At 33.3% G+C, this 11,334-nt stretch overlaps 1 protein-coding gene across 2 annotated transcripts; it reads right to left on the bottom strand.

The window, feature by feature from the left end:
• Nucleotides 1-640: 640 nt before the first annotated feature.
• Nucleotides 641-7,300, bottom strand: LOC129889699 (protein HAIKU1-like). Of its 2 annotated transcripts, XR_008766939.1 has the most exons (3): nt 7,091-7,300; nt 2,172-2,221; nt 641-747 (listed from the first exon to the last, which is right to left on the bottom strand). XR_008766939.1 is itself a non-coding variant. In XM_055965107.1 (2 exons), the coding sequence occupies exon 2, from the start codon at nt 6,519-6,521 to the stop codon at nt 5,466-5,468; it is 1,056 nt and encodes a 351-aa protein (XP_055821082.1). In that variant the 5' UTR covers nt 6,522-6,662; nt 7,091-7,300; the 3' UTR covers nt 5,054-5,465. The 2 variants fall into 2 exon arrangements, 1 of the variants encoding a protein (XP_055821082.1); XM_055965107.1 differs by lacking the exons at nt 641-747; nt 2,172-2,221 and adding an exon at nt 5,054-6,662.
• Between the last annotated feature and the right edge of the window lie 4,034 nt (nt 7,301-11,334).

Raw genomic sequence — 11,334 nt, 5'->3', positions numbered from 1 at the left:
GATATCATCGGACGACTCAAAATAGAAATTAATATGCACAAAGTAGTAGTGAGAAATCAACCATAGCACTAAACAGGTGGCAACCAACAAGATCAAGTGACAACAAAAGAAACAATTTCATAACCAGTCAACAACATCGAGGTCACACATGAGGACTCAGGCCTCCACATCACACTCTTTTAAAAAATGAGTTTTGGAGATTGGATAGTATTAAGTCATTTTAATTTGTTTTTCTTTAATATTATCGTGCCGGAATGTGACACCCGATCCAAATATACCGTATCGGAACGTGACACCCGATCCAAATATATCATGTCAGAACGTGACACCCGATCCAAATATATCATGTCAGAACGTGACACCCGATCCAAATATACCGTGTCGGAACGTGACATCCGATCCAAATATAATTAATTTATCATGTCTTCATGATTACATTCCACTTCATTAACAATATTTCATCAAGCCTTCTTTATTCAAGACACCATTTTTGATAGGGCAAGTTCAAGATTATGGATTTCACGGTCTCGGGATTTCAGACCAATCACAACAACATATCAACCATCCAAACCACAATAATTAAATGTGTAGTAAACTTCACACATTACTCAATGAATATCGATCACTATTAAGAGTCTATCTATGATATAGAATAAAACCATAACCTACCTCAACCGAAGAACCGAAGTAAAACAAGCTAATCCACCAACGTCCTTCCTTTCTTCAATGCCTCAGACCGTTTCCAATCTATCAAATATATAATATTTATAAGTAACTAGTCCGTAGACACCAATATTATTTATATGTTTAACCTAGACCCAACAACTCAACGAACTCTTTAATCAATTTCCTAAAGCTTAAGTCCAGGGTTAAGCCTCAATACCTCCAATGTCATAACTCTAATGGTATTCATATAATATAATACACCTAATATTTAATTACCTATCTCAATAAATAAAAACTTAAATCATAATTTAATAACTATAAGAAAAATTCAAATCAAAGCCAAATTACGTACATCAACATCTAACCCACAGAACTCTAGAAATAATCCCTCAAAATTCTGTGTACGCATGACATTCCTATAACCCTAAACCCATCCTACACATGTCATATTCCCCAATGATTTCAAACTCTTATCTTACAATTTTCTTTCACCTTCCAGCAAATCATATAAAACAAAAAAAATGAATTTTCACAACCTACCAACTAAAGATAAATGCAAAAGGTTGAATTTTCTTCCTATTTTTTTTGATTGAATTTACCTAGAGCCGTCGTTCTCCTCTCGTCCGCCGCTAGTCTCGTGTCTTCTCCCTTTATCTTTACTTTTCTTTTCTAAAATAATTATGTACTAAAAGTGGGTAACTCTACTAACTTTTAATTTAATAAATATGGATAAGTGGTATAGGGTATTAATTAAATTACCACTTTAATCCATTAATTTAATTAGTTATTTAAATTCATCCCTCAATTAAATAACAATAGTTATGGAAAAGTCCAAAATATCCAATTAAAAATTTACGGGATGCGTCTTTTATGAAATAAAAGGTCCTAGTACTCAAAACGACCTAATGGGTCGTTACACGGTTAATCAAAATTTTTGAAAAATATTCTCTAGAAAAATAAGTTCCATATAAATAAGGAGAATGATTTCTCTAATAGAAGGGTAAACAAATTGCACAGGTAACATTTCACATTGATTGTGTCCTCTCCGACTCTCCGTCTTCCAACACACCTCATCTTTACCCTACCCTCACCTCGCTATCACTTTCTCTCTCTTTCCTTTAGTTGAATAAATAGTCCATGGCTACATAAATAGAATGGTTCATGGAACACATGTTGAAGTAAGTATTTGGTCCTCCTTTTTTAAGAGTGGATGCTCTGTACTCAAGATAGACTCAATGGACATACAGCAATTTGATTACCGGAGTCAACTTCCCGCATAAAGTATTCCAACTTTGAGGAAATTCATAGCAGTTTCAATGAAGAAAAATTCACATGAAAAAAAGTTTGTCAAAACGAGGAAATCGTTCATATAAAACAAGTTGCCACTGCATTTTCCTTTTGCTAGTTGTGCAAGTAGGCGAAAGCACATTGGCTTACTTAACTACCAAGACAATTTTATGAACTAAAATATAGGAAGAAATGAAGTTAACACAAGCAATACTTACTTTTAACCACCAGCAAGAAAATGTCAAAGAGCTCATTCAATGGTCTGAACCTGTGTTATTATAACCCGAATTCAGCATTATGTAACACTCTCTTGGTCTCAATTTATATATATGAAGGAGACTCCATTTTGAGAAATCCAAAATACACTCAACAATATCAAACTATACAACTTTCAAGAAGTTAATACGCTAAGCTATACAAGTTCTAAACTTTGATATGATGTGCTCGAGCCGAGGGTCTATTGGACATAGCCTCTCTATTCCCTCAAGAGTAGGGGCAAGGTCTAGATATATCTCACCCTCTCCGGACCCCACTTGAAGTCAGTCCATTTGTAGAGAGAATTCTGACTTTAAAGAGAGACCATGCTAATACAAAGGCACTATTGAAGAGTTACAAACTGACTTCATAACACCAACAGAAGACTAGAAGAATATAAGCAAATATGACCTCACACAACTTTGTGGCAATGGAACCTCAGTTTCCTGCGACCAGGCAGAGCTTCATTGGCTACAAATTACGGTTTTACATCAAAGACAGAATGCAGCAAAAGCGGCTGCAATAAACTAACAGATGAGAAATGTTCAGGTGGCTATACTCAGGCAGCAGTATAATACCCACCAATCATATCCCATGAACCATGAACTGCAATAAGAATCCTACGCAAACTAAATATAGTTGACATACAGCCTTAGAAAGGGCATGCCTGTGTTATAACATTTAAAACTTAACATGTCGGAAACAACCTTTATACCTCCTCAAGGTAGGGATAAAGCTGTGTACACATCACCCTCCCTAGAGCCCACTTATGGGATTACACTTTGTATGTTGTTGCATGCCTTATAGTAAATACTAGTTATAATTCACTATAGAGCCAGAGGACTTCCCAAAATTATAGAATTAGCTACACAAATTAATCAGAAAATAGAAATATTGAACTGCTTTCATAACCAAATTTAGCTACATTAGGTTCTCAGACGAGAGATGCAAATGACCACCCAACCGCTGATTACTAAAGGATAGTCTCAGTGCACCAAGCATCCTGAATTCATATAGGATCCGGGGAAGGGATGCACCACAAGGGATGTTGTGATGTAGGCAGAATACCCTAATGCAAGCATCAATGGTTGATTCCATAGTTCGAACCCGTGAACAATAGGTTACACAGAGACAACTTCACTGTTGCTCCAAGGCTCCCCATCCCAACCGCTGATCAGTGATCACTACTCCTCTTTTTGAATGAAGGCATTTCACTAGGAAGGCATCAAGGACACGCAAGGTTACAAAAGAAGAAATATTAGCTCCATTAAAACAAAATCATGCTAAGACTAAGGAGCTAACAAAGTCCAAAAATGATCAGTAATAATTACTGGGGGTAGGTTTGTCCAACAAAACAAATTAAGCAAACATCTAGCTTAAAGAGAGTGATTTGAAGTTGAGATTCCATCAAACTACCTTCCATTCCTTTCAGTCCACACACATCATTTAAGATCACTACACCTTGCACATCTCTCAACTTATTCTTCTGGAAAAAAAAATTAAAAAAAGATAGGTAGAAGGCCTTTATAGGAGTGGGAATACAATAAACTTTGAAAATTCAAAAGAATGATCAGAAAGGTAGTAGCATGGATGACCAATCATAAGATCCCTCGAATGAAGTTATCACCCTATCAAATTAGCTATCAACTATCTCAATGAACTCTGAAAGTAGTTTTTTCTTAAGATGTAAGCATTACAGAGCTTTCCGTGAAAATGTAAAGAATCATTGGCTTTCACCCTAACTTTTCCAAACTACGTGCAGGAGGGAAATCTCCACATTCTGCATTCAGATATCACCTCTTGCAGAATAACAGAGGCACTGCTCGACACTCTCGTGTGCATATCAAAAATTAAGGGCATGGCTCATTTCCAACCTTCTATCAGCATCAAACTTCTTGTCCAACTTCCATTTGCCAGGAATGATACAAATGAGCTCCCGCCTCCCTAATAACTTCCAAATTGCAACCATTTATGACATTCAATTATTTTAGTCGACCTATACATGTTGCTTCACCAACTACTGGCCCAACACAAATACATATTCAACGCTAATACGAGAGTATGAGGGTTTAGTACATTACTGATAATAAGATGGACACATACAAAAACCATTGCCAGAGTGAGCCAAAACAAGAAACCCAAATGTTCTGCTATAAAAAAAGATGGCTCATCTAATATGGTAAAATTAGTTTTCTATGTTCTAATGGAACTGAACACTGAAGAATATCACCTATTAATATGAGCCAGCTTACTGCAGAACTAAAGTCCAGCTGTATGCTTTGAGGTCCCAAGTCTACCTGACCATGTTTACGTCCTGATTTTGCCATCTCATCGCCCTTTCATCTTTGACCTTTGCCTCACATATAATATTAGGAGTCAGGAGATTCAAAAAGTGGATCTATTTCTCTCTCCCTTGGCAACTGACAGGGCATTCTTCATGAAACTGCTTAACTCCACTCAGAAGCTCAATTTTCACATTATGGAGGAAATAGAGCACTAGGACAGAAACTCCAGATTCAATAGAATAGCTTTCGAATTAGGCTTGTCATTAAACATTTTTTGCCAACTTCTGGCAGTGTCTCAAATGGCAAACTAGATGATAAAACACACTTCCACTCCAAACTTACTATTGAATATTATATCCAGCCCAGCCCTCCCTTCTCTCCCCTTCCTACTCTTAGTTGTCCTTTCCTCCTTTCCCCTCTGTGTAGAAAGGTAAGCACTGAGAGTCTCATACGATACCAGGTTTGAAACAACACATGCATGTCGGGCAGCAAAGAATGATAAAATCGTGCAAAATATGAAATCATAAGATGAAAACTTATCCACATGAAAGGCAAAGACATGAAGAAAATTCAAAGTATTTGATTCCAAATGTGATAGTACAAGAATACAAGAATCTTTCCCGCATTTATCCTACATATAGATCACTTTAAAGAACATCTAACAAGTTACAGCCCTTTTTGAGTTGCCTAATTAACTACATTGCCTAAAGTTCTAAGAGAATAAAGAGATGAATCAGCTACAGATTCTACTCAGAAAGAGTAAGATAAGATGGCAATGTGTGTGAATAAAATAATAAAAATAAAAAAACAAAAATAAATGCAGATTTCTAAAGAGATCTTTTATGTTTAGCTAGGGTACATTGTATCTCAACAGGTATAAAGCTTCAATTTTGGAGAAGATTTCCACCACAAAATACCTCAAACCAATATCAGTCACTGGAACTGTCCAAAGTCAGTAGCTTTTCCCTAGCACTATTGATCCCTCCATCTTGGACTTGTCATGGGAAAGAATCCCGATGGTGACAAAGGAAATCCATAACCAGGAGATGGGGGAAATTGTGGTCCAGGGCCTAAAATCCCAGGCTGAGCCATGTGAGAGAAGGAGAAATTCGGAGCCTGTGGTGGAGGACGCTGCATACCAGGAGAAAGCAATGGATAAGGTGATCGAGGAGATAACAAGTTGAAGAAGCCAGTGGGTGATTGCAAAAGGAACTGAGAAGTGGGGGAAGGCAAAAAGTTAGGCCCATTTATTCCTGGAGATGGAAGAGGTGGAGGAGGACCATTCATCCTAGGAGATGGGAAAGGAGGATGTGGACCATTCATTCGCGGGGATGGGAGAGGAGGTGGACCATTTGTTCTAGGTGATGGGAGGAGAGGTGGCCCATTCGTTCTAGGAGAAGGAAGTGGTGGCATTGAAGGTTTAGGAAGTAAGCCGGATGATGGAGGAAGTGCTTGAGTATGAGCAGGGCCTTGAGGTTGTATTTGTATTTGTGTAGGCCCTGGATCTATTATCGAATTTTGAAGGTAACGCATATAAGCTGAGATTGGAGACTCAGCTGTATTAGTCCAAACATCACCATGGTTAAAGGGTGGTAACATGGGGGGAGATGGTTGACCATACTGAGGAGGAGGCCTCACAAAATTGTTATTGTATGCAACACCAGGTGCAGGACCTGCAGGTTGACCTGGGCCTGGCATCGGTGCTGGAGGGTGCATGGGAATTCTGGGACGATTAATTGGTGCCAAAGGTGGAGGCCGAATCTTTTGCAATCTCATACTTGGAGGTTTTGGTGGATTATGTGGAGGTCTAGGTTGAGGTTCTTGTGATGGCGAACCAGTCAATTGCTGAACAATACTCCGAAAATCATTTTTGTTGATATTATAAACTTGGGGTTGAGCTTGTTGTCTAGCACTATTTGCATTATTGAAATTGGGTTGGTGTACGGGACTTTTCTTTATATTCTTCCCCAATTTATTCACACCCAAATAATCAAGACTCCGATTGTTAGGACGATCTGAATTATCCATCTGAATACTTGTCTAACGTAACCAAACTCCAAATGCTGTTTTACCTCGAATTGCTCCTCTTCGTCAAACCATCAATGAACTTCAATCGAAACAGAGTCCTTTAAGCTTAAAGACAATACAAAAACCTCAGCACTTACACCCCTGCAATAAACCCTCCTGAAATCTCAACCATTGCACAAAACCCAGAGATATAATTCACAAAGCACCAGAAAAAGCGGTGACCAATCCTAATCAAATTCAAAAGATGTACCCAAGCAAGAACCAAAAACAAAGTTGCAAACTTTGAAACTGTAATAGCAAGCAATATACAACACCAGTATATAATCCCCAAATCAAATCAACTCCAACTTCAGTAAAATAAATTCGTCAAAATCCCAAAATGAGCCAAAAGCACAGAAATCTGAGTAATCAGTGAGTTTCCCAACAAAATACTCAACACTCTATTATTGTTTCTCTCTGTAGACTTCCAAGAACGAATCTTTATCCTTCCCAAAAATCCCACCTTTCAAGATTCAGATATATTCTTAAAAGAGATAATTCTAAAAAGGGGCCAGAGAAGAGAAACTTACGCCTTGATTAGTGGAGCAAAGAAGTAATAACCCATGTCAACTGATTCATCAAGGAACTTCTTCTTCTTCTTCTTCCTTAAATCAGTATAAAAATTCTATTTTGAAGGTTTTTCTCTATGGTTTGAGGGAAAAAAAGAATAAACCCTAGCTTGGTGCAGACGGGGTGGGTAGGTTGTTAGTCAACGAGAAATGAAACAGAAATTGGAAGCCAAAAACTATAAAGTGAAAAACAATTGGTAACGATTAACAACAAGAAAATAAATACATAGAGAAATTGTAAAAAAAAAATGGAATGTAGGGTCCAGTTAGTGGGTCCAGTGGATAGAATTACAGTGACGAACTTATTGCGTAGTTGACAATGGTGACAAGGATGAGTCAAACCTAGAGACTTTATGAATGTGTTTGGCACAAAAAAAATGTATTTTTCATAAATTTCTAATTTATTTTTTGATGTTTAGTAAGTTGGTTAAATTAGTGTTAGAAAAATATTTATATATAATTTTTAAAAATATCATAGAATAAGATAAGGACAGAGTAAAATGGTCAAAGGGTGGAAATTGAGAGTGCTGAATGGATATCAAATAGGCAATAAATTTAAAATAGAAGTCTTAATTACCCTATTAAAAATGGATTTTGGAACTATTTATCGCTGAAAAAATTATTTTATTTCAATTTATATGATTCACTATTTTTTTTAATTAATCTAAAAAAGAATGACATATTATTATATTTAGTAAAAATTTTACTTTTAATTTTTATTTTACCTTTAATGAAATAATTTATAACCATACAAATATTTATGACTAATTTTTGACCGTCTCTTTCATAAATTCCATGTCAAATCAATTATATCATATAAATAGAAATAAATATTACTCCCTCATGTCAATAAAACTAAAAAAAAATAATCTATGGTCCTAAATTAAAATTATGTCAAATGTACCAAAATACCATTTAATCTTGTAGCATTAAACATGTCATGTGGAAAGTTGAAATTAATGTTTTACCAAAAAAGAAAGGTCATTCTTTTTTGAAACAGATTAAAATAGAAAGAATGCCATTCTTTTTGACACGAAAAGAGTAATTTTTTACTAAATATAAAAATATGTCATTTTTTAGAGACTAAAAGGAAAGTGAGTCATATAAATTGGACGACTAATTTCTTTGTGCCATATTGTGGCATATTAGGGGGTAAATAGTTTCAAACATCCATGTTTAAGGAATTAATTAAGACTTCTCATAATTTAGATATGTATTTAATAAAGTGTGTCAAGTTCCAAATTATTTGACTTTACCTATAAACTTATTTTCCCTAATTTAGGGAAATCATTGTGACGAAACCAAACGCACCATAGAAGAGTTGCGTTTGTGCAAAGGAAAGAATTTCGGCTTATTTAAGTACCCAATCAAATATTATTTTAATATTTAAAATATAAAATTAGTGTTTCCTTTTTTCTAAATAAATATGACAAATTGGTAGTTATAAATATGGAAAAACTTCAATGGAAATATTCGTGACATTATTCGAACGATCAATAGTAATTCAAGTACAGAATAATTTTCGTTTAAATTTTTTAATATCCCACGGTTTTTCTAATAAGTTCGTGGCTATTCGTTCAACTTCTAAATATTTTTTTCAAATTTAATTTCAAATTTTTGATTCAGTTTTAACTAAATATTGTCCGAACGTCTACTAAAAATAAAATCATGAAATGAATATTGACATTATATCTTTTACTAATTTAAAAACTGATTATTAAGAAAATGCAATAGAGTTAGATTGGATTATTCAATCCAGACCTGTATAATGACATTATTACTATATGGACTTTCTTTTTATAAAACCTTTTTTTCCCCTTCAAATGGCAATCCCAACTCCAATAGTTTTACTCGGAGATGTTTACACATGCGATATGAAATTATAATTTATATTTAAATTGATTTGAGTTGAAATTTTGTTTGGACTTAATTGGTGAAAATTATCATAATTTTTTGAATTCTTATACAATCTTACCTAATGAACAAATCATAGTCGATAAACAAGATATTGAAATATCTAAGGCGTCGCACTGATCAATCACATATCTCCATATTTCTTTTTAAATAAATATTTGTGATTATAAATTTCTAATTACACATAATTTTATAAAGATTCACTTGTCAACAATAGGAGTAATTAGTTATTCTTTAATAGCTCCGAGCATGAATTATTATTTTTTGAAATACAACATATAAACTTATGCATCAAGTTTACATTTAAAAAAAAAATCGTGATATAAAATCTCAAATCATATTTTTTTGGAAAATTTGGGGCATAATTTAAACTTGTAATATCAAATCACATGTTAATTTAAAATCATAACTTTATACATATGTCCAAATACGAGCTTACACTCCTCCAATAACAGTTACTATCATCAAACATAAACTTGCACTCCCAGATACACAAAGATGAATTACCACTAACTAACTAATTTGGCACATGCTTAAGAATATGTGTGGTTACTGTTTATATTAGCAGTCATCGTGCTATAATTAAAGAAAATTTCAAGTAGAAAAATCATTCCATATACACATCAACAAAAGTCAAAACCTAAGCTAGAACTAGAATGACACGTAAAAGCTACAGATGGTGCAACTTTGAAAAAATCGTTACATAAATTAGATTATCGAAAAAAATAAGATTAACACGAAAGCGTGGGGCTTACTTTCAAGGTGATGTGATAATGATCTTGTCAAGACAACAGTCCAATCATTTCAATTTTGACTCCTTTGAGTTAATTAATTAAATTATTTTATTTAAATAGATGATCTTTCTCTATCAATGTTTCGATATATTAAATTAATTCAAATTTATGCCACCTAAAATTTATTAAAGGAGAAAGCTTTTTCAATTAGATATTTTTCCCAAACTTAGGAGTGAGGACTTAAATTCAAAATCTTAGAATGTTATCTAGTCTAGCAATAGAAAAGAATAAGATTGGGACTACTTTTTATTTAGAGAGCTTACTATAAGAGTACAACAACATATCTATTATAATTCCACAAGTATAATTTGAGTATGTTATTTAAAAAATAATTTTTTTTGTAAGAAAAAATTAAAGAAGTTGCGTATACATTTTTTTTCTTCCAAATCTCACTTATGAAATTACATTAGATATGTCGTTGTTGTACTCTTATAATAAGCTCTCTAAATAATAGATGCTCCAATCTTATATTTCTATTGCTAGATAATGATTTTAGATTTCAAATTTAAGTACTAACTCCTATATAAGTATGAAAAAAATTATAATAGAAAGCACTTTTTTCTTTAATATGTTTTACAAAACGTGATCCAATAATGATACCATGTACCAAATGGCAACCTAAAAAGATTGACATTGAAAGGCAAATTGAAACAAAAAAACATTAAAAAAAATTCTATGGCATCGTAGGTTTTAAGAGTGTTAATGACGAAAAGGAGGTATATATATATATATATGTAGTCAAGCATATAGATAGGAGAGGCCCGCCTATCTATAGATGTTTCAAAAGTGATCATTAACATTAAAGTAAGATACTTTATAATTCTAATTTTAGTGGAAATTAAGGTGCGGTCGATTTGGTTGGATTGTGTGTATTACTACTTACTAGTTTGATTAATCAGTTTTTGATTTGTAAATATCCTAAATTAATATTAAATTAATAAACTAGTTATTATTATTTTTTGATTAATTAATTTTTAATTCTTAACGATTTAATTTACGATTTAACCAATAAAAAATTTGTTCCTCTACTTTATTTTATTTTCCCCTTATTTTCATATATTCATATATATATACTGCCTTCGTGCATAAAAGTCTACACGAAGTACAAATACAAATAAATTCAAATAAATTATTACTAAAACAAATTTATTTTCATTTTGGTTAAATAGAAAATTTGAATGCACTGTAATAATCTCTCTAAAGACAAAAAAAAAAACAAGGCCAATTGATGCTGATAGATAAAACCCCACCAAGCCAACAACTTTTTTTTAAAAAAAAAATCACCAACACAACAATATAAAACGAAAAAAAAGAGAGTTTGTACTTAAAATATAAAGTCATTACATATTATGTAATTAGGGGGGAAAATAAATTAGTATAATCTGAATTATCCGTTTAACTACTAACTAAAACCTTAGAATCGAAAATTGAATCGATAGCCCAAAAAAAATTCAAAAATAAACTAATGACGGTTTTTGTACACACAGAAAAAGAGAA

The sequence above is a fragment of the Solanum dulcamara genome, chromosome 5 (genome assembly GCF_947179165.1).
Source record: "Solanum dulcamara chromosome 5, daSolDulc1.2, whole genome shotgun sequence".
Classification (NCBI taxonomy): Eukaryota; Viridiplantae; Streptophyta; class Magnoliopsida; order Solanales; family Solanaceae; genus Solanum; species Solanum dulcamara.
Note: the sequence above shows the minus strand (reverse complement) of the source record. Positions and strands in the feature narration are given on the sequence as shown.